At 57.5% G+C, this 23,074-nt stretch overlaps 6 protein-coding genes across 6 annotated transcripts; 4 read left to right on the forward strand and 2 right to left on the reverse strand.

Moving 5' to 3' along the window:
* Positions 1-404: 404 nt before the first annotated feature.
* Positions 405-2,290, forward strand: SLS55_001237 (uncharacterized protein; the record flags this gene model as incomplete). The annotated part of the gene is made up of 2 exons (XM_066772733.1): positions 405-663; positions 744-2,290. The coding sequence occupies 2 exons, from the start codon at positions 405-407 to the stop codon at positions 2,288-2,290; spliced, it is 1,806 nt and encodes a 601-aa protein (XP_066638012.1).
* Positions 2,291-3,350: 1,060 nt separating this feature from the next.
* On the forward strand, positions 3,351-6,598 carry GCV2 (glycine decarboxylase subunit P; the record flags this gene model as incomplete). The annotated part of the gene is made up of 2 exons (XM_066772734.1): positions 3,351-6,486; positions 6,537-6,598. 2 exons carry the CDS (start codon positions 3,351-3,353, stop codon positions 6,596-6,598), a joined length of 3,198 nt encoding a protein of 1,065 aa, XP_066638013.1.
* Positions 6,599-7,904: 1,306 nt separating this feature from the next.
* SLS55_001239 (uncharacterized protein) lies at positions 7,905-9,931 on the forward strand (the record flags this gene model as incomplete). Its single annotated transcript, XM_066772735.1, has 6 exons — positions 7,905-8,267; positions 8,402-8,548; positions 8,610-8,862; positions 8,976-9,320; positions 9,374-9,844; positions 9,882-9,931. The coding sequence occupies 6 exons, from the start codon at positions 7,905-7,907 to the stop codon at positions 9,929-9,931; spliced, it is 1,629 nt and encodes a 542-aa protein (XP_066638014.1).
* Positions 9,932-10,222: 291 nt separating this feature from the next.
* Positions 10,223-11,766, forward strand: SLS55_001240 (uncharacterized protein; the record flags this gene model as incomplete). Its single annotated transcript, XM_066772736.1, has 3 exons — positions 10,223-10,751; positions 10,780-11,077; positions 11,151-11,766. The coding sequence occupies 3 exons, from the start codon at positions 10,223-10,225 to the stop codon at positions 11,764-11,766; spliced, it is 1,443 nt and encodes a 480-aa protein (XP_066638015.1).
* A 1,009-nt stretch (positions 11,767-12,775) lies between these two features.
* Positions 12,776-14,080, reverse strand: SLS55_001241 (uncharacterized protein; the record flags this gene model as incomplete). The annotated part of the gene is made up of 1 exon (XM_066772737.1): positions 12,776-14,080. The coding sequence occupies one exon, from the start codon at positions 14,078-14,080 to the stop codon at positions 12,776-12,778; it is 1,305 nt and encodes a 434-aa protein (XP_066638016.1).
* A 6,427-nt stretch (positions 14,081-20,507) lies between these two features.
* Positions 20,508-21,883, reverse strand: SKS1 (Serine/threonine protein kinase; the record flags this gene model as incomplete). The annotated part of the gene is made up of 2 exons (XM_066772738.1): positions 20,508-21,238; positions 21,292-21,883. 2 exons carry the CDS (start codon positions 21,881-21,883, stop codon positions 20,508-20,510), a joined length of 1,323 nt encoding a protein of 440 aa, XP_066638017.1.
* Positions 21,884-23,074: the final 1,191 nt, after the last annotated feature.

Below are 23,074 nucleotides of genomic sequence, written 5' to 3' on the forward strand. Positions count from 1 at the left end.
ACGCTTGGCGGGCGTCGCTGGGGCGCACAGGCCGTCGCTACGGTGGGCGGAATGCGGTGCGACGCGAAAGCCCCCCGGTCGCATCACATCAGCTCCTGCGCTCAAAAACAAAGCTGCGCTATTCACCTCCATCCCGCGACTTTTTTTCTGCACATTTCCGCATCTGCCTCGAACCAAGCATTTTGCATCAAGTTGCCTCCGTCAAGCTAGGCATCCATCCTCCTCCCACCCACACCTTTAGGCAAACGCGCTGCATAAAGGCTTGCTCCTGCTTGCTGCTGCCACCCGCCAACCTCGGCCGCTGCATCGCGCTACCATCAACCGAAGCTCACTCGAGCGAGTCGCCATCGCGCAGCTTCATACTCAACTCAACACAGCTCAGCTATCCATCATCCGTCGTCGCGATGCCTCCCAGGAGAGCTGCCGCTGCCGCTGCCTCTAAGAAGGCCACCGCTGCCCCCCAGGCTGCCGCTGAGAAGCCAGCCGCCAAGGCGACCAGGGCTACGGCAACCACCAAGAAAGCCCCCACGAAGAAGGCTGCCACCAATGGCGAGGAAAAGGCCCCGGCCAAGCGCGGCAGGCCCGCAAAGAAGGACGTCGACGCGTCTGCTCCAGCGAAGAAGACGGTGAAGACGGTGAAGAAGGCCGCAACCAAGAAGAAGAGTAAGTCCCGCCCTCGGATTGTTTGAGGCGCATTGCGCCTTTCTACTTGATAGACATGTGCTGACGATGCGCGACTACAGGTGACTCCAAGAGCGATGACGCCGCGACTGCGAGCTTTTCCACGCAAGCTACTGCCAGCGAGGCCACGCAGGATCAGCCGACGCAAGACACTGCTGCTTCGTCCAACTCTACTGCAACCGCTCCGGCCAAGACCAGCAGGAAGCGCAAGGCCACCGAGGAGCCTGAAGTTCCTGTCGCGAAGAAGATACGCATTGCGCGCCTCAAGGATGAGGACAAGAACAAGGCGCCCACCCAGAAGCTCCATGTCTACGTCTTCGGTGAGGGCAGCTCGGGTGAGCTTGGCCTTGGTACCGCGAAGAACGCGGTTGACGTTAAGCGCCCGCGTCTCAACCCGCTGCTCCCTGCCAGCAGCGTTGGTGTCGTACAGGTCTCTACCGGTGGCATGCACGTTCTTGCCCTCACCCACGATAACAAGATCCTATCATGGGGCGTCAACGACCAGGGCGCTCTAGGCCGCGATACTACCTGGGATGGCGGTCTTGTGGACATTGATGACAACAAGAGTGACGACAGCTCTGACTCTGGCGATGACAGTGGAATGAACCCTAAGGAAGCGACTCCTACCGCCATACCCTCGGACGCTTTTCCGGAGGACACCAAATTTGTACAGGTTGCTGCCTCCGACAGCGCCTCTTTCGCTCTGACCGATGATGGTCTTGTCTACGGCTGGGGCACATTCCGCAGCAACGAAGGCATTTTCGGCTTCAGCAAGACGAGCTTCATTCAGAAGACCCCGGTCCTCCTTCCGGACCTGAAGAAAATCCGCAATATCGTCTGCGGCGCCAACCACGTGCTTGCTCTTAATGCCGATGGCAATGTTTTCGCTTGGGGAAGCGGTCAGCAAAACCAGCTGGGCCGTCGTGTGGTTGAGCGCACCAAGACCGAGGGACTTGTTCCCCGTGAGTTCGGCTTGCCTCGCAAGAAGATTGCCCAGATCGCCTGTGGCTCGTACCACTCTTTCGCTGTTGACAAGAGCGGCAACGTCTGGGCCTGGGGTCTTAACAACTTCGGCGAGACGGGTATTCCCGAACATGCAGGCGAAGAGGAGGCATGCATTCTCAAGCCCGCCAAGGTTTCCACGCTGTCGGATGAGAAGATCAAGATGATCGACGGCGGTGGACACCACTCTGGTGCTGTCACCGAAGATGGCAAGTGCCTTGTCTGGGGCCGCCTGGACGGTTACCAAATGGGTCTGCCCATGGATACACTCAAGAGTCTTGGAGAGGACAAGATCACGAAAGACGAGCATGACAGGCCTCGCATCCTCAAGGTCCCTACGGAACTTCCTAACATCAACGCCACCTTCATTACCTGCGGCACGGACCACAACATCGCCATCAGCAAGGAGGGCAAGGCCTACTCCTGGGGCTTTTCGGCCAACTATCAGACTGGCCAGGGCACCGACGATGACATCGAGGTTGCGACCATGATCGACAACACGGCCGTTCGCGAGAAGAAGCTGAACTGGGCTGGCGCGGGTGGTCAATATTCCATCCTCACTGCTCCGGCCGATTTCGATTTGCCCATGGTCAACGGCACTCACTAAAATCCTTCATCTTCGACCAATTGAACATGCAACAACGGCGTTTAAGAAGAGTTGCTCCTGTTCTCTGTACAGTACGTTCGGACCCGTGCTAGTGGATGCAGCCCCGCCCGTTTGGTACTTTCTTCTAGACATATTATTCGCGACGAACGGGATCGGGAGCGAGCCCGGGGCGATGAAAGCAAGGCTGCAAGCGGATGCGGTTACGTTTGCTGGCTAGCGAGAGGGTTAAATTTTCCTGTTTTGGCGTTAAGGCGGACAGGGGGGCACAAAAGTTTTGTCACATCAGTATGAGCGGCGGCGCTGGGGCACAGAGCGTGCAGATGACTGGATTTCTTGTCGGTTGGAAATTCTGGAACGAGTAGCAGCGGAGATCTGGTACTTTTGCGTAGTCAATGAAGTAATTGAAATGCTGTCTTCATCAGGGAGTGCCTGCGCGGCGGCGCCACGAGGTCTCAGGCAAGCGGCTCGTCGGCTCACTTGGCACGCAGTTCGGCGAATATGCAGTTTCGGCCAGTCATATGGCGCCGCGGACTGACGATGGTGGTGATCTATGGCGGGCTCGGGCCAATGAGCATCGTGCGAACGGAGGCGTTACCTGATACCATCTTGACATGTGCCTGGGCGCTGACTCTTGTATCTTGCCTTTCAGCCGCGTCGCATGGGATCGCTCCGCAAGATTCCGACACCGGCCGGGCCTTGGGACTCGGCGAGGATCCCGAGAGCACCGAGCGCGCGCTCTGCCGCTGATAACCAGCGCCTCAAAACCACCCTGCGGCCGCCCACAGAATAGAAATTCCGTGCAAGCACGCCCAAAGGACTTCTCGAGCACCTGTTCCTAGCGGCCTGGTCGACCTGACGCTGACGTTCGTCCTCCCCCAGCCCGCGCGTGCGGAACGCTTTCCATTTCCTGAGTAGCAACACGGTTCCCTGGGACTGGATTGGTCCTACGTCACGACCGCCACAGCAAATTCGACACTGCCCTTCGCCCTTTTCGCCAAAGCAGACCATCCACGCAGCGCAAAGGGGCGGGTGCGCCCTCTCTCCAGTCTCGATCCCCATCATGCAGTCTCAGTGCGCCAGGGCAAGCTTCCGCGCGACGCGTCTCGTGCTCTCGCGCGATGGCGCCACGCGCAACTCCCGCTTCCTGTGCGCCGCACAGCGCCAGAGCCTGGCGACGCTGAAGCAGAGCTCAAGGCCGGCTTCTTTTGCCCGCACGTTCTACACCAGCTCGACCGCAGACACCAACGGCAACACCCCGGCGAAGAAGCGCGGCTCCGCCTTTGCACCGCTCGATAGCTTCCCCCACCGCCACATTGGCCCGTCCGCCAGCGATGCCGAGCAGATGCTCAAGGTCCTCGACCCGCCTGTCAGCTCGCTTGACGAGTTCGTGAAGCAGGTCGTGCCTGAGGACGTGCTGTCGGACCGCAATCTCAAGATCGACGGGCCCCAGGTCCGCACCAAGACCGGCGAGACGGCTTTCAGCCAGGACGGATACACCGAGAGCGAGTTAATAGGCCGCCTTCGCGAGATTGCCGATGGTAACAGCGTCTACCGCAGCTACATTGGCTGCGGCTATGCGGGCACCCGCACGCCCGAGGTTATCAAGCGTAACGTCCTCGAAGGCCCCGGCTGGTACACCAGTTATACCCCCTACCAGCCCGAGATCAGCCAGGGTCGCTTGGAGTCTCTGCTAAACTTCCAGACTATGGTCTCCGACCTCACTGGCTTGCCAATTGCTAATGCCTCCGTTCTGGACGAGCCAACGGCTGCCGCCGAGGCCATGACGGTTGCTATGAATGCGCTGCCCGCGAGCAGGCTCAGGAGGCCGACGAAGGTGTTCTTTGTGGACGAGAGCTGCCACCCGCAGACCATCGCAGTCCTCGAATCTCGTGCTCAGGGCTTTGGTATCACTATTGAGACCGGCGACGTGCTGAAGGAAGGCAGCAAGCGTGTACAGGAAATCGGCCAGGATCTTGTCGGTGTGCTGGTGCAGTACCCGGACACATACGGTGGTGTGGAGGACTACAAGGCTCTTTCGGACGCTGTACACAAGCTTGGTGCCACCGTCAGCGTTGCCACAGACCTACTTGCTCTGACTGTCCTGAAGCCCCCTAGCGAGTTTGGCGCGGACATTGCTTTCGGAAACGCGCAGCGCTTCGGCGTGCCCTTTGGCTACGGTGGCCCTCATGCTGCCTTCTTTGCTGTGAGCGATAAGCACAAGCGCAAGATGCCTGGTCGCCTTATTGGCCTCTCGAAGGACCGCCTGGGAGACAATGCGGCAAGGCTTGCTTTGCAGACCCGAGAGCAGCACATCCGCCGGGAGAAGGCCACCAGTAACATCTGCACAGCCCAGGCCCTCCTGGCGAACATGAGTGCGTTTTACGCCATCTACCATGGCCCTCAGGGCTTAAAGGCCATTGCCGAGAGGACAATTACTGCCGCGCGAGTTTTGCAAAAGGGCTTGAACCAGCTTGGCTTTGAGACCAGAAAGCGGGGCACTGGCCAGAAGGGGGCTGTGCTCTTTGACACTGTCGTTGTTGACACGGAGAACAATTCGGACAGGCTCATCAAGAAGGTCCTGGACGCCAAGAAGATCAACTTGAGGAAGATTGATGAAAGCCACATTGGTATCACTGTGGACGAGACCATCACCAAGAATGACATCGAGGACATCCTAGACGTGTTTGGCCATTTTGTTGGCGTCAAGACCCTCCCCGATCTCGAGGCGCTTGCCGAGCAAGTCAACGCGGCTGGCATTCCCGAGCAGTTCAAGCGTACGACACCCTACCTGACCCACCCGGTTTTCAACACCCACCACTCTGAGACCGAGCTTCTCCGCTACATCCATCACCTTCAGTCTAAAGATCTCTCCCTTGTCCACTCCATGATTCCGCTGGGTTCCTGCACCATGAAGCTCAACGCCACTACGGAAATGGCGCCCATCACCTGGCCCGAGTTCTCGTCCATCCATCCATTCGTTCCCAAGGACCAGGCGAAGGGCTATGCCACTCTCATCACCGAGCTTGAGAAGGACCTGGCTGAAATTACCGGCTTCCACTCCGTCTCTCTTCAGCCCAACTCTGGAGCCCAGGGCGAGTTCACTGGCCTTCGTGTCATCCGCAAGTATCTGGAGCAGCAGCCCGGCAAGAAGCGTGACATTTGCTTGATTCCCGTGTCTGCCCACGGCACTAACCCTGCTAGTGCCGCCATGGCTGGCATGCGTGTTGTGACGATCAAGTGCGACACTGGCACTGGCAACCTGGACATGGATGATCTGAAGGCCAAGTGCGAGAAGCATAGTGAGGAGCTTGGTGCTATCATGGTCACTTACCCCAGCACTTTTGGCGTCTTCGAGCCCAAGATCAAGGAAGTGTGCACGCTTGTCCACGAGCATGGCGGTCAAGTCTACATGGATGGCGCCAACATGAACGCCCAGATCGGTCTGTGCTCGCCCGGCGAGATTGGCGCTGACGTCTGCCACCTGAACCTCCACAAGACCTTCTGTATCCCTCACGGCGGTGGTGGTCCTGGTGTTGGCCCCATTGGTGTTGCTAAGCATCTCACCCCCTACCTCCCCGGCCACCCCATTGTCCCGACTGGTGGTGAGAAGGCCATTGCTCCGGTCTCGGGCGCGCCCTGGGGATCCTCCTCAATCCTGCCCATCTCTTGGTCTTACATCAAGATGATGGGCGGGCACGGCCTCACCCACGCCACCAAGCTCACCCTCCTCAACGCCAACTACATCCTTTCCCGGCTCAAGCCGCACTACCCGATCCTGTACACCAACGCCGCGGGTCGTTGCGCGCACGAGTTCATTCTCGACGTGCGCAAGTTCAAGGAGACGGCTGGCATCGAAGCCATCGACATCGCCAAGCGCCTTCAGGACTACGGATTCCACGCACCGACCATGAGCTGGCCGGTGGCCAACACGCTCATGATTGAGCCGACGGAGAGCGAGAGCAAGGAGGAGCTCGACAGATTCTGTGAAGCGTTTATTCAGATTCGCAAGGAGATCGAGGCGATTGAGAAGGGCGAGGTGCCCAAAGAGGGTAATGTGTTGAAGATGTCGCCACACAGCCAGAAGGATCTGTTGAGTGAGGAGTGGAAGAGGCCGTACACGAGAGAGTACGCGGCGTACCCGCTGCCGTACTTGAGGGAGAAGAAGTTCTGGCCGAGCACAACGAGGCTGGACGACGGTGAGTCCTCATTGCCCGCCAAGTGAGCAGTCGACTAACGCACGTGACAGCCTACGGTGACATGAACCTCTTCTGCACTTGCGCTCCGCCCGAGGAGTTTGCGCAGCCTTAGACGAAGTGAAGCAAAAGTTATGATACCCCTCATCCGCTCGGTTCTTAACAATCCGAGCGGGAACGACGGAAACACGCCCTCTCATTCACCCATCTGCCCTTTCTCCCAAGTATTATCTGCATTCGGCCTTTGCGTGCATTAGAGCGCAAAGGGTAGAGAGTTGGGGAGATTATCATTTAACATTTCTCGGCATGGCGTTTCAGCGTGGGATGGGGGAGAGGCAAGGGATCTGAGCGATTGTTTTGGCATTTCTTTTTTTAACATGTTGGCATGGGCTGAGCTTTAACAGTCTCGCCCGCTTTCGACTCGAGTTTCGGGGTGATCTGCATAAGAGTGGGGGAAAGGCGTGGTAGACGTAGACAAGTCCTTGCGGGCGAAGTAATGCGACGCACCGTGTCGATGATTCCGTCGTGTGCCAGTCGCTGCTGCCGTTTGACCCCGCCCAAAGGCAGCGCCAGCCGCATTGGGAAAGCCGGCTCAGCACAACCAAATGTGCCACCGCAGTTGGCTCGCATTCATTCGCCAATCGCTGCATCTCGACCTCACCACACCGGCTCGCATAGCGTCGGCTTCGATCTTCGATCCCATGCTTCATCTGTGGGATCTTCCCCACTCCACGGCCCGGCCCTTCTGCAAGATCCCGCGGACTCACCCTGCGCTGCGAAAACGCCAGGACGCATGCCCCGCTCGTCCGTTCCCATGTGGTTGTACACTATTCGTGGAACCTACCTTATTCTCCTCAAACGACAACTAGTCCATCACGCCGAGGCCTCCTTGAAGCTCTCATCTCATGCCTCAGAGGCGATTGCGCCGTGCCACGCGGGCTCTAAGGAATTCGGCCTTTGGAATAAAATACAGAACTTATCACTCGACGTCCGCAAGACTGCTTCACTGATCAGCATGCTCGATCGGGTTGAAACTCCACTTACGACATATATGCCTCTTCGCTTGATGACCCTATCTCAACACTCGATCCCATAGGGCCCACGCCACCAGCCTTGCAGATACGGGCTGCCGAAGTGCACCGTGGTCTGCTGTGTGTCAATGCCTTGGCGATCTGGAATTGTCCAAAGGCATACATCGAGTCCTTGTGATGCGCCACCGGTGAGGGGAAGCTGTTGCACGCCGAGGATTTGCAAGCTGGATCGGAATTATGCCTTAGGCTCGGAGGCGGGCGCCTCGGCCATAAAAGGACGTCGTCTGGCGCGCCGTGGTCGTTTCTTGTCTCATTACAGCTTCACCTGACAAGTGAAGAACCACCTTCCTCTCACGGAGCACCACAGAACCGCAAGCACCTGCATCAGCCATGAGCAAAATCAACCTAGGGGGGGTCACCTTCGGCGCTGGCTTGAGCGCCCCCTCGCTCGGAAAGGCCAATACCAGTTCCGGCATAAGTGTCCCCAAGGTGGGCAGTATCTCTGCCAATGCCGGGATTGACGTCTCAAAGGGCCTCAGTGGCATCACCGGTGGCATTGAGCTCAAGAAAGACAACGGCAATGTCTTCACCAGCGGCGCTTCCAAGAAGTCTGTTGAGGACAAAAGCCATCAAGCAATCAGCTCCTACTTCATAGGTCCCCGAGCCGAGAACCTCAGCTACTTCAAAGACAACATGAACGTCATCCTCGACCACCTCGAGAAGGGCAGACTGGACTATTTCCCAGAAGACGGCGTAGGCACATGTTTCCATTCGACCAACCCTGCCTCTGACCCCGCTTCCTTCCCCCGTTCTATTCTTACCGCAACCACCGCCACTCTGAACAAGCAAGGGCACATGGTAGCATTTCCACTGACTGTTCCCCGCAGGAGTTCATCACCGACGATATCCAAGCCTCGGAGACGTTTCAGAAGCGCACTGCATCCGTCGCCAAAGCCGTCGGAGACCTGTCACAAATGATGTCCGCAACCTCGATTCCCTTCTTCTCTCCCAGATACCAGGCCCATATGGCAACAGTTGAGTTTCCCAGAGACAGCAGTACATCCCTGGCTTCTCAGGAACTAACACGCCTGGCAGGATATGAGTATGCCTGCTATGCTTGGATACTTCATGACCATGCTCTACAATCCGAACAACGTGGCATTCGAGGCTTCTCCAATCACGACTGTTCTCGAGCTGAAAGTTGGGGAGCAACTCTGCGAGATGCTCGGCTACAACATATCTGAGCCAAAAACCTCAGTAGCCAACCCGTCACAGCCGGTCGGGTGGGGACACATTACCTGTGGTGGCACCGTCGCCAATCTGGAGTCAATCTGGCAAGTAAACATCTGTAGTCTGATGGTGAGGCGATGCTGACCGTTACAGGGTCGGTAAGTTCGGCAAAAATACAGGAGCGTAGCCCCCGTTGGCCAGTGTCATGGGCTAATGTGGAGGACTGTTCAGCGCGAAACATCAAGTACTATCCTCTCGCCATGCGTCAAGCCTTCGATGGGCCTCTTGGCTTTTTGGCAGACACATTCACCGTCAAGACGGCTCAGAATGTGGAGAAGCTCTTCACAGAATTGACCACGTGGGAGCTACTGAACCTGAGGCCTGGAACAATTCTTGACATCCCGGACCGTCTCAATCGGGACTACGGCATCTCTTCCAAGTACATCGAACAGATCTTGGATCAGTATGGCATTCAGTCTCGTGGCAAAGAAGCCTTGGATCGCGACTTTGGCATCGAGAAGCCTGCCCAATACATGCTTTCCAACACACGTCACTACTCCTGGCCGAAAGGAGGCGGTAAGCAACCCGGCCGTCCCCCAATGCACGTTGTAGAGCTGACAGTTCACGAGCCGTTGCTGGCATTGGTTCCGAAAACATGGTCGGCATCCCGGTCGACTACGGAGCGCGAATCAACATGGAGGAGCTCGAGAAGCGTCTCGAGGAGAACCTCAAAAACAAACAGGCTGTTTATGCTGTTGCTGCCATCATTGGCACGACCGAGGAAGGTGCTGTCGATCCCTTGGGTGAAATCCTCTCCCTACGCCGTCGCTTCCAGGCGAAAGGTCTCTCTTTCCTCGTTCACGCTGATGCAGCCTGGGGAGGTTACTTCGCGTCCATGTTGCCACGTGACTACACCCCTGGCAGTGGCTTCATGGGGACTCTACCAGTAGGCCTGGGAGATGCAGAGGGCTTCGTTCCAGATAGTTCCTTACGCAAGGATACTCAGGAGGACCTGTGGTGGTTGCGGCAAGCGGACTCGATCACGCTGGACCCGCACAAGTCGGGCTATGTGCCCTACCCTGCAGGGGGACTTGCTTACCGTGATGGCCGGATGCGATATCTGATAACCTGGACGAGTCCGTATCTTTCCCAAGGCTCAACTTCCAGCATTGGTATCTATGGATTAGAAGGAAGGCAAGTGTTCTCAGCCAAAGCGAGATTTTGTGGAGTAATTGACATCTGGCCAGCAAGCCCGGAGCCTCAGCCGTGTCGACCTTCATGTCGAACAAGTGCATCGGACTGAACCCTGATGGATACGGCGCATTGCTGGGAGAAGTGACTTACTCCTGCAGCAGGGTGAGTAATTCAAGCCGACGGTTGACACAAAAGGCGGAGCTGACCACCGGCAATAACAGCTTTCCGCCCAGTGGGCAGCAATGACGGACGACACAATGGAGTTTGTTGTTGTACCTTTCAACATGCTTCCTTCCGAGCTTGAGCCCAACGCAACCCCCGAATCCATCGAAGCCGAGAAGCAGTGGATCCGAGACAACATCCTCTCGTCCTCGAACCTCGAAATTGTCACGAACAGCAGTACCAGCCCCGGCGGCGACACTGCGCTCTCCCTTCTCCGCAAGCTTGGTTCTGACTTGAACATCAACGCTTTTGCGATCAACTTCCGCACCACAGAGGGCCGGCTTAATACGGATACTCTCGAGGCCAACTATCTGATGCGGCGCGTGGTGGAGAATTTCTCGGTCGATTCCCCCGGTGACGACCCGACCAAGATCCCACTCTATCTCACGTCTACTGAGTTTTCTCCGGAGTTGTACGGCGACTGTGCTCGAAAATTCAAGGAGAGGCTCGGGTTGAGAGATGACAACGAGGACTTGTTCGTATTGCGCAATGTTGTCATGTCGCCTTTCCCAACGGAGAAGGACTTCATCACTGAGCTGACAACCATCTTCAAGAAGGTGGTTGAGGAAGAGGTGACGGTACGTGACCGTGGTGAAATACAAGGCCTTGTACAGTGAAGATAACGAGTATCAGGTCTCCCGTGAGCGTAATGCCTTGACCGAAGACAACCACGAGTTCTTGGTACAAGGCCAAGATCCAATCTACTTCGTACACAAGCCCAGCTTCCATGCCGCAAACCATCGCCGTCAGACCATCTTTGAAGTCGATCTTCCCGAAGACACAAAACACGACTATCTGACTCTTAAGTCGCAATACCCAGAAGAGCTCATCACCTTCTCCACAACTCAAGCCGTTGATCTGACAAAGGCTATCAACGAGTCTGGAGAACTGGTCGGATACCTGAATTCCGACATGACGTACGTTCTTCATCGTCTTGCCCTTCTACCTCCCGCACCCGATCAAGTGATTGACGCCTAACTCTCTCACTAGCCGACCTATGCTTCCGTCCGTCCCAGTCAAAGTCAAGCGCAAGTGGCTCGACCGTCCCCTCACCGGACCCTCTCTCGCCACGGACTATCCTAGCGGCCGGATGCCCTTCTACCTTTACGGCGATCTCGATGCCACCGACTCCGCCCAACTCCACATCGACCACGCGCTCCTCCGCTACCCCAACATCCAGCTCACCGCGCCGGCCATCAGCCTGTCCTTCCCCACAGCGCCGCAAAAGCGCGACGCCTCCCACGACGGCACCCCACTTGTCCTCTTCATCGACGACGTCCGCGAGGAGACGATGCAGCCGTTCCCCGACAAGAACGCCACCCTGGCCTCCCTGCCCAACTTCTTCTTCCGGGAGGGCAAGGAGTTCGCCGTCAGCGTGTGGAAAGACCCCGTCGCGGGAATCCAGGACGGGCAGGAGGTGCTGGAGGCGTGGGAGAAGCTGGGGAAGGGCGACGAGGGAGATGATAGTCAGCTGCTTGTGGGGAGGGGCAAGATGACCCTGGGTCCCGGCGTGTTCGTCGATGCCGAGTGGTTGAATGTGGATCCGTACAAGAGGGTGGATCCTGTGGCCGCTTGGATCAAGGAGCTTGAGAAGATTGGGGAGTGAGTGAGTAGAGCGGATGTGAGAGGTGTGTTTTGCGCCGTGTTGGGGAGGGAGGGTGAGGAGGGAATTGTCGAGGTGGGGAGTTTGAGTGGGTGTAACGGAGGGGGTCTGGTGAGGGATATCTCGGTCATGCAGACACGCTAGATTGAGCAATATTTCGTCTCCTTTTCGTTTTGTTAGGGCGGATCGCATATTTTGGATCTTGTCGGGTTTTTGAGTGTCGCAACCAGGAAATAAAATTGTTTTGGGGCTGTTGAGCGGCGAGAGAGGTTGGCCATGAATTACAGACAAACAGTCGCTCTTGCTTGATAATTCCACTATAGAAACAAATGAGCTTGTTGGTGTGTGTGCCAGGTTTGACCAGTCCTGAAATGCAGCTTTTGTACGCTTTAGGGGACCGTTCGCATATTGCCCCCCTTCTCTTCCGCCCACCCACTATCCAAGTCAAACAAGAGCCATTTCGAAGAGTTGAATTAGAAAGAACCTCGTAAAAGTGTGATTCTACTTTCGTGCTAGTGGTAATTGGTGCCTCCAGTTAAGAATCTCAACAAGCAGCGCGTATGACTGCTGCCAGCGCAGGGGTTACGAGACAGCTTGTAGAAAGCTTTCCAAGCCAGAGAGAGGAGCTAATCATATCCGCGCCCTTTCTTTGTCATTAGGTAAATTGCTTCCCGGCAAGGTCTATGTATCATCTGGCGTAGTCACTACTCCTTGTCTCCATTTTCTTCTAAATTCTCACTCACAAGTCACGTGGCTGCACTCAGCATATTAAATCCCCAGTTGCAGAGCAGTCTCGACAAAGCTGGGTAACTGGTTGTGGAGAGGTAAGAACCTAAGCAGAATGATCCTTGGAATTTTTGACAAGTGTATATAAAAAGCAAAATGACGATGGTTTCCTCTAGGTCCCAATGTGTATCTTTCGCGTGTGCCAGTGTACCGTGCCTTTTCCCCAAAACCGATTTCACGACATGATTAAAAATTAGTTAGATGCTGATCCAACATGACAAGAAAGTTACTCTTCATCATCGTCCTCCTTGTATTCCACGGGATGTTTATCCAAACTCTCGTACCATTGGACGAGGCTTCCAATCAGGAAAGCCCAGCTGCCCCAGAACGTGCAGCATGCCGCCTGATACTGGCCCCAGCTACTAGTGTCGTAGCCAAACGCCGGACAAAGCGTGAAACCGACGCCGCCAATCAGATTCCAGAGGCCAATGTGCCAGCCGAGCACGGATGGCGCGGGCCTCCACCACGTCACTTGTGTCTCAACCATGAAAAGGGCGCCGGAAAGGATGAAACCCAATCCTCCGACAATCTGCGGGGTCCAGTACAAGCCGTCCCGCAGGCCGACGGACATGTGGTCGTAGATGGCCGGGAGGGAGGTGAAACCTGCGATCCAGAAGATTGTGGCGGCGGCCAACTGGGTGAGAGAAGCAAGGAAGCCCAGCTCAAGCAGATAGTGGTTGCGCAGTTCCTCCCACGACGGCATCCACCGCCACTTGCGAACACTGCCAGGGTGGGCGGTGGCGGACTTGACGAATGTCTTCCGGTTGGAATGGTGGTGGTCGCATGGAATTTCGGGGCGGACACGTACGACGAGGCGTTCTTGGTCGACTTTCTCAACATCGGGCTGTGTCTCTGGCTGTGACGCCTGAGAGCTCGAGTTCCGCGAATGTTGGTCTTGGAATAACCGCTCGACAGCCCAGCCAAAACATCCGGCGCGTTCCTCGTTCACCGCTTCTAGTAGCAAGAGGATGGAGCCGACGACGAAGATAGTCGCACCAAGGAAGGCTGTGATGCCTCCTCCGTACAGAATCTCGTTTTGAAATTCGGACGATGGCTGGACGAGGGGGAGAAACACGAAGAAGGCATTGAGAACCCACACGATGCTGCCCAGGGTGAAGACCACAGCGGTGAGATAGGAAACGTCCCAGACAGGATAGCTGGTCAGCATGCGGCGCACCCCGCGCAGGATCTGGGGAGGGTGGTTGGTCCTCCCGGGCAAGTCCTGGTGAATGGCGGCCGAAGGAACAGCACGGACTTGCAGTGCATGGCGGCCCTTGCGATTGTTTCTCGACGTCCACTTCCAAGAGATTCCGGGGCCCGGATCGGCATGAGCACTCTTGCCGCCCTCGCCCACGATGTTGTAGTGCGCCCTCGTAGGGTTCAGGTTCTTCAGCGGGCCATTGACCTTGTGTTCGATGGAGCGCAGGTCGGAGCGATGAGCCAACGGCTCCCGGTGGGGCTGGAACTGGCGGCAGCGGTGCGGCGTTCCAAAGGTGACGGCTGTGCTGAAGTCCTCGGAAAAGCGGCTCATGCGACGCGCAGGCGTCGAACTGGGCTCGGATGGAGACGGCATGCCAGCGGGACCTGGGCGGGAGAGTTGGCGTGGAGCAGCGGAAGCGGAGAGAGGTCGGCCTCTCAGGCGCAGATACGCAATTCTCGGTGGAGCGGCATGGCTGGGGCGAGGATTGCGGGCGACGCAAGCAAAAAAGTCGGCGAGCTGTTGGCTGTTGTTGGCGGACCAGGGTCTAGCGGGGTGACGTCGCCAGCGGATGCCTGTCTGCCTTGAAAACACGCGCGCTGCCCGACGCGACTTGCACCTCTTTTTCTCTCTCCCCTTCACCACCCACCACGCCTTTGCGTCTGCTTATCCCATCCAGTGCCGGCCGTCGACCGCCATTCAGACCGCTGTCCAGCGAACACTTTACGTGGAATCTGCCAACCGACACCGCCATCCCTGTCCGCAATCTTCCGCCGTTCCATCACCTTCCCTCGACACGGACGCCCTGACTCCAACACGGCGCGGCGTGCCATTTCAGGGGCTCCGTTCTCAGGACTCTCGCTTCGCGACATCACTAGGATCGCATCCGTCCATATTGTTCCCTAGCGGCTTTGTCGGATGGGAAGGGCTGCGTCAAACCATGGCTGGCCGGGACGAGCCGTGCTATCGCAAGATTACTATCCTACGAAGCTGACGGTGCATCGACGCTTGCGCACGCAGTCGCACCTAGAGCGCGAGAACAGCTGGAATGCTTCAGCAACGTGTGCCTTTTCAATAGCCATGGGGAGCTGCGGATGACTACTGTGGACTTGGACGGCGGGGCTACCCGGGGAATGCTCGCGAGTGCGTCATGTTGAGCACCATGATCTATCGAAGGAGCAGGACACAATTGGACGGGAACTTACCTATACAGTCTGCCTATACATAGGGCTTCCTTGCTCCCCACTTTTCCCGGGCCCATGACGAACAACTGGACCACCAACCGACCGACAATCCATCTATTACGCAGCCTTTGCGGGATATTTGCATGTTATCAGGCGACAAAAGGCTTTCGATGGCGAAACAAGTCGCGTCCATGGTTTCCTACCGGATTCACTGTTTCTCCTGAAGGTCTCGTTTTCGTTGTTTCCCAGCGGGTCTGGCTTCCAAACAATCTTTGGTCCTTGGCCCGTCGCTTCCGTCAGTCGTCATGTAGGAGATCGATCTACCGGGAGCACCCGTTGACATCTGCCCCGAGTCGGTTCCGCCGTGGTTCCCGGATTATCTCCTGAGTCCCTTCCTTCCTGAGCAAGAACGTCATGTTCAACACAGCCCTGTTGGACGCGTCACGGATCAAGTGGCCCGCATGATCGGCCGAACCGAGATCTCCAACCCAACGAAGGGTGAGCGCCCTATCGGCGAGGCAATTGTTGAGGAACACCGACAGAGATCCTTCCGTTTCCACGATTTGACTTCACCCTCCTGCCGCACAATCCTTTGCCTCTGAAACGCCACAGCGCGGCTCTGGACGGAGGAGTGGTTGTTCACGGCTGCCTAGTGCCGGCGCTTCTTACAATAGGCGCAGCGCCGGCTCTTCTCATCAGCTTTGCCTTTTTCAAATCCTTTCGGCATGGATTTCTTTCCGGTGGCGGCGTCAAGATTGGTTCGGAGGCATCCGGTCCGTGGCTTGCGCTGTCGCTCGCCACCAATAGGCTCCACCATTGCTTCCATGGTTGACAGCGCCATTGCTTCGTTCGGCACCAAAGAAACGACCCTCCTTCGTACTCCACGACGCGCGTGGCTACGCTAGGGTACGCCAAATGACTCGAGGCCACTAGTCTGTTCATGTCCAGATCTCTCCATGCCTCCCCGGTTGAGAAGGGATATACCTCACCTCTATTCACCTTGGACGCTAGTCTGAGGTATTTCACGAGTAGCGGTGGGTGTTTCGGGGCGGCCAGGGTGGCAATGCCTGTCCGGTACCTGCATCATCATCCGATGAAGATGAGATTTTTTTTCTTTTTCGAGGGGGTTTGAAGCTACTCATTCAACTAACCACATCTCACTGCGTATAGTCAGCACCGATCTTGATATCGGGTCGCCGAAAAGGCCGAGGGCCACACCTTGACAGCGTTGCCAAGCCTTCGACGTCTGGCCGCATCCGGGTTCAGATATTCAGCCTTGAGATCAGCAGCCAAACCACGTGAGGCAACGCCAGCGAATCATGGCGAAAAGGCGTTGCACCATGCTATTTTCTCACCTGATACACGTGGAGCTTTTCACCACTCACCGGTCTGCTCCCACCCATCCAGACAAGACATGCGAGGTACCAGACATGCACCCGTGAATATACTAACCGGCTCAAACCCTTTCCGCTTGCATCCCGCAGCACGGTGCAAGGGTTGGAAGTAAAAAATGCGGGGAGGGCATATGCTTGCAGGCTAGTAGCACAAGCTATGCTGCAAGCACCCGCAACACGAGGGCGAGGGCTGTAGTGGAGGGCATGCCGAATGGCTCGGTAACTCCAAGGGTCCCGAGATCATGATCAAGAGCAAGCAGTGGTGCAAGCCCCTCAGCTGCAGCTTTACATGCATGCATGCGGAAATAGAGTTTGAGCATGATTAGCCTACCTTTCTCACAGCGCGCCACTCACTATGCTGTAAAAGGCTGGATATCATCACTGTAGTAGTCGGCTTGTTGGGTCTCGTCTCCGATTCGACAATTCCTGCAGCACGTACGGTCCGAAGCAGGCATCATCTACTTTCTTCTTCCGCTCCCCCTTCGGGTCCGAGCCTGAGCCTACTGCCGTCGCTGAAGAGGTGGCGGATGACTGACTGCACGCAGTGACCGGAGAAACGCACGTACGAACGTTGGTGCGTCGGAATTTTGTTTTTCGATCAATTAAGCTTTGCACGTTGCTGACCACTGTGAGACAACGTGCGGGGCTTGCACTCGGTGCTATAGATACCTAAACACAAGATTAGGACAGCTGATGCGAGTAAGAGCATTGCCACCATGTGTCGTGCGTGGGACCACGGCCGCCAAGCAACAGAGATGACGGGCTGGGGGTTGGAGATGGTTGGGGAGGCGCAATCCTGGACCAGCGGATCGCTCCCGGCAAGGCCTTACTAGAGTCAGCAAACGCGACGACGACAACAGGAAGAATAAGAAAAAAGAAAAGGACGAAAGGAATACGGCCGAGCCACGGTACAGTCGTCATCGGCCATTTTTGACGCTGCTTCCCCTCTGGGCTAAGGCATCTAGCGTTGGCGGCGGATAGCTAGTGTTGGTGAGGAGCAGAGGAAAAGGGCCTATGTGATCATCAATCTCGATGACGGGCAGGGTGGTGTTGGCGCTGACGTCTGAATGAGACAGCCTTCCCGCACCGGCACCCGTGCTTTCTGCCCTTCCCTTCTCGCCCGCCCGCTCTCCCGCCTCCTCACACGCGCACACACCACCTGCCTACCGTCCCTCCCGCGCCCTGTCACCGTGCCCGGCTTCCCCGAGGGAATGGATGCGTCATGGTCTGGACGGGGAAGGATTGTGATGCAGACCGGTCCCAAGACGGAACGGAAGTCACTGCTCCCGAGAAGGGCAAAACATAAATAAGAAAGAAAAAAAAGGAGCATGGATACAAAGTTTGAGGAATGGCATTGTGAAGCACGGGATGAGCAGAATGTGGCGGCTTGTTGGAGGGCAGGCTTGGGAGGAGGCTTGGGGGTGATGAGAGAGGCTGCGCTCTCACCGGCGCCAAGCGCAGGAAAAAAGTTGGCATTTCCCGACGGGCTAGGCAACGGCGCCCTGGGAGAGGGCCCTTCCCATCCGCGGGCCCTGTGCTGCTCATCATCACGGTTTCCCGTCCGGCAGCGAGCATGGGTGGCATGGGTGCGACGGGGTGTGCGCGGCTGCACGGGGCAATGGGCAAGAGAAGCATCTCAGATTGACGCGTCTCATCATCTCGATTGGAAAGCTCCGAGGGCGACACTTGCGGCGGCAGCTTGGGCGAATGGGCTGGACCGCTTGGCCGTCAACAGTTAGGAGATGACGCTTGGTGTGAACGGGGGGATGTGCGACGAGCTGAAACGCGTGAAGGCTCTCGACGTCCCATCGATCAATGCGGGAGGCTTGAAGCGGCAGTGCGCCCGCGATGACGACGGGCGGCAGGTCACGAGGAGGGGGGGCAGTTGTGCGGCAGAGAGTAAGGACGGATTCTCGAATCTCGCGTGTGAAGCTGATTGAGGATTGATTAACTGTGATGCGGTCGTGCGGCGCCGCGCCTGATTGCGCGTTCGGTGCATTAATACCACGGGAAGCGAGATCAGCATAAGCGCTCTGCACGCAGATGGTGTTGGAGACCAACGGTGGAGGCGGCAGTGTTCGACATGTGGGGAGTGGAGGCACAGAGGGGCGCGGCGCTCGACGCTGCAACGCTGGCCACTGGCTCGAGAGTGCATCGTGGCAATCTGCAACCAACGACTCAGGCCCTTACCGCCTCCTCCAGGAAGCGCGGTGTTTCTGTTGCTGTCCCCGGCCTGCCCCACTGATGGGCTCGCCGGGCCAGCCACCCTGCACGAGACTTGCGAAGTACGAACAACAACTCTGGGGTCGCAATCTACTCGAGCCAGCTCGTGAGACCGTAGCGGGAAGCTTGCGGCCAGGGCGGGCTCCGTCGGGCGCAAGATCTCCATCGAAACGAGGCCGGGGATCGCGGTGTACGCCGACCTTCCCGCCTTCCTTCGCCCGCTGCCGTGTGGAGAAGGCGGAAAGAAGGGCAAGGCTCGATTGTCGATAAGCAGCCATCCCTTGGGCTATGGGCGTGCATCGGGGCCCGCAGAGAAGACGAGCGGTGTGCGTGGGACAAGGCGCCCGGTCCAGAGGCTTGACAGCGAAGCTGAAGACTGCGCGTGGTGTGTCTGTGGACGGAGTCGGGCTGGTGGCGTTCTCACCGGCGCCTAGTGGAGTTGGCACGTTGCATTGACATAGGCAACACTACTTCCCATTCGTTTCCCCAGAGCGAGAGAGAGCCACAAGGCATCGATGCGACGGGCGCTGTTATTGAAGCAGCATCTCATTTCCGCGCCTCGTCAGCCAGGCTCCAGGGAGGGGCACGCACTGAGTGGCCAAGTCTCGCCCGCATGCTCAACAGCCCAATGGGCGCGGCCTGCTAGGTAAGCCGTATGACCAGCGCTCGAGTCCTTTGCCACCCTCCTCGCTGTTTGTCGCACGTTGCGCCATGCACTGTGCGATGGAAACGAGACGGTTCTCATCATCAGCCTGCCTAGTCCCGACGATCATGATGTGTGTGCGACCCCCCGGGGGTTTGCCGTCACGTCGGGGCGGCCTGGGTCTCAGCACGCTAGACGGTTGGTTCCCTTCCGCGCGTGAGGCTACGTCAGATGACCTGCCTACGAGGAGATCCTGTCGCGTGCCCGACAATAATATCGTGAAGGGCAGCGGGTTCCATGGCGCCTCAAGTATTCGGGCCGCCCATCGCCGCTGAGGGGCGCTATTGGTTGCATCCTCCGCGCGAGGCAATAGATCCAGCCCTCCCATCCCGGTTCGCTGCCCCCGGTGGAGGCTGGGATCCAAGGGTCCGCGGCGCCTGGCGGTTGGTTGCCCGCTCGCCGCTGGCGTGGGGGCCTGGCCGCACCACTCCCGAGTCGCGCTTCTCTTTTGCGAGCTAGTACCTAATCTCGTCACGAAAAGGGGGAAGCGAGATTATGACGTCCGTCCAGTCGGTAGCTCGTTACCCTTAACATGCATCGTCCGGCACAATCTTTGCCGATCACTGAAACTCGCTCGTCACCAAGGGATTGATTTCACAGGCTTGGAAAGTACATAACAATTGGCGCTATGATGCGTCAAGATCTATCGTTTGATTTTTTTTTGAAGTTGGTAGAAAGCTGTGTCCCTCTCGCTAGGACATCTCATTCCATCGTATCTGGTCAAATCGCGCTAGTCTTACAAATGAGCTTTTCTGCTCTGGTATCAGAATGAATGTGAATGGAGCAAAGAAATCTCCGGCAAGATTAACACTCCACGTGCTCATTGAAGTAGACTCCTTGGAATACTGCTTCTGTGCTCCGTGTCTCCTTTGAGCTGGTCGGTCTTGGCAGAAGATATGAGGGGGAAAAAAGGCAGATATCCGCTCGCCATCTAAGGAGGAAGCGACTGACCTCCCGGGTGGAGGATCCGGAGGGATTAAAATCAATACAAGCAACCGGAAACCCCGTGGTCTATATCCGTTCTCGGCAGAAGCCAAAACCAGGTAGAAAAAAAGTCTTTGAAACGCCGTGGGTGATTTGTTTTGCGCCAAACCCAGACCAGCCCCATAACACCTTACTGAAAAAAAAAACCACAGTACAGCTCATCTCGTCGTGACTTTTGGGAAAAGTAGTATAGAACACATCGTGAAGAAGGCTCGTCAAAAAGATAATCGGGAAATCTCCGTAATAGGTTAAGTGCCGGTGAATGGTTCCGTCTAATGGGCGCAAAGTGGCCTTTGGAAGGACAGTTGCTGGGAGAACTGCTTCACCAGGTTGCCGGCCTGCTGGAAGTAGGAGCTCAACCAGGCATTGGCCGGGCTAGGGACGTATGAATGGTGGGGAGCAATGCCCGCGCCTTGGCATGGCACGTTGACATGCTGGACTGAAGAGGCGGAAGAAGCCGAGGAAGAGGAGGAGACATGGGAGAAGACCGATCCGGTGTCAGACCCGGAGCTTCCAGAAGAGATGGACAGCTCGGGATACTGGAGCGAATAAGGCGGCGGCGAAATGGGCGCCTGAGGAACGAAGTTGGCCATGTAGGGTTGCGGCATGGGCATCATTCCAGGCTGGAACCCCGGGTTGCACTGGTCATACGGCTGGATCGGAGGAGTGGAGATGGGAGCGGGCGCGTAGATGGGAGTGGGGGCCTTGGTGAACCTCGGGCAGCGTTGGATCAGGTCCCTCAGTTCGGGAAGCTTGATCCTAGTGGCCGGGTTGGGGTCGAAGATCCTCCTCAGAATGGCATCCAGTTCGTACGAGATGGGAAGAATTGTCCTCAGGAAGTTGGGGTCCTTCATGAATGCGCGGAAGGTGGAGTCCTCCAGGGAGGCCTTCTTCCATGGGTTGCGTCCGCAAGTCAGGTTGACGAGGATGACGCCCAACGACCAGACGTCATTAGCCGATGACTCGTAAGATGCGTAAGCCTTGGGGTTGGGCTGTTGGCATTCTGCGTCGGGTTAGCAAGTGCCCGCAAGGACTATCGTTGAGAGGAATGCATACCTGGAGACATGTAGAAGGTGGAGCCGCAGCCGAAGTCCGAGGTGTAAGGATCCGAGGTGGCAAGGCCGAAGTCAGCAAGCTTCACGGTGCTACCGTTGTCGGTGACCAAGATGTTCTCCGGCTTGAGGTCCCGGTGGTAGATGCCGAGGGAGTGGCAGTACCCAACGGCATCCAGGATCTGCAGGAAAGCTCTCCGGGCAAGTTCGTCATCGCGGGCATACCTTCCGCGCTCCGTGATGTTGGAGAAGAGGTCGCCATCAGGGCAGTACTCCAGAACTACGTATGTGCACTCAGGCGAGTCCATTATCTTGACCAGCGACACGACATTCGGGTGCGAACTGGCCAAGTGGTGGAGCTGGATCTCACGCTGCTGGAACTTCCTCTGGCGGGGCTCGAGGTTGAGCTTGTTCAGGGCCTTGACAGCATACTGGACTCCGGACTGGATATCCACGGCCTTGTAGACGGTTCCGTAGGCGCCCTCACCGAGGATTCCGATAAACTGCAAACGGCCGGCGAGGACCTGGCCCAACCGCTGCTGCGGCGGCGCGTAACCTCCACTGAGCGTAGGCGATGCGGGCGGGGTGGGCAACATGGTGGAGGCGGGGGGAGGGTGGAAATGTGTCGTCCTTAGCGGTCCAGCAAAGGGCTCCAAGGACGGACCGGAGAGAGAGCAGGCCAAGAATTAAAGCGGTAGATCCAAGCGGCCGTGCGGACAAGAAAACACCAGGATTCCTGTGGCCGGGCGCGGAAGCAAGAACAGTTAAAAAAGAAACCGGAGGGTTGCAATTGGGTGAGGCGGGTGAGGGAGGCTGAGGTGTGCGAGGCGGGAGGGTTGGAGGCGGAGGAGAGAGAGGGCAGCTTATGATGTATGCGCATGCTAATGACGAGTCGCGCGACAAGAGCTTGTCTAATATTGTAAGAAGGCGCAGGCTAAGTGGCCCATGCTGGCCACCAACCACCGCAAGCGACACACCCCCCCTGCTGGCAGCGCCGACATGGCGGCGGCGCGAGCGCCCAGGCACTGCAGCTGCTTACGCCGCCGGGATTGACGCGCTAGGGCAGGGCGAAAGAGCGGCCCATCCGCCGCGGCGTGGGCATGGATCCCCCTCTCTTCGCCGATGCGTCGGGCCAATCAGTGCTACGTGCGAGCGTCGCCAAGCAGCTTAGCTCGCTCGCACGCAGCTGCATGCAGCAACGAGCCGGCTTTGTCTGTCCGTCCGTCCCCCTAAGGAATGGTCCAGCAGCCGCTGAGACATTTTTCACCTTGAGCGCACGCGGCCCCAGACTAACGGGCGAGGCCATCCGTCCCACTCAGATCGCCGGTCCCTGGTGCCGTGCTTCCTTGTCGTTGCGCGCTCGGGCGCAAGCCTCTGTTGTCGTCTTCCATGCGTTGGCTGCGACGCCTGTCTAGCACAGCCCCGCCCGCCCTGCCCCCCTGCTCCCGCATTGGCCACCGCCCTGCCACTCACGGCTGCCGCTCGCTATCCCAGGTGTGCAAGCCTGATGATTATTAGCAGCGGATTGCACCGTTTCAGACGGGGCGCAAACCAGGCAAGCGGCTCCGGAGCGGGTAGCGCACGACGGGCGGCGGTGGCCGTGGCCGCGGCATGTTTTGTAGTGGGTGGGTAGGTGGGCCCTTTCATGTTCGACATGGCAAGCCCTACACCGATAGCGTTTTGACCGGCGCCTGCGTCTGGTCTGGCCGTTTCGACAGAGCGGGTCGCTCATCATCGACCTCTCGCCTCGCTCCTCGTGCAGCGCCCGCCCGTCCAGTCATGCCTTC

This window comes from Diplodia seriata (genome assembly GCF_021436955.1).
Source record: "Diplodia seriata strain FDS-637 chromosome Unknown scaffold_1, whole genome shotgun sequence".
Lineage (NCBI taxonomy): Eukaryota > Fungi > Ascomycota > Dothideomycetes > Botryosphaeriales > Botryosphaeriaceae > Diplodia > Diplodia seriata.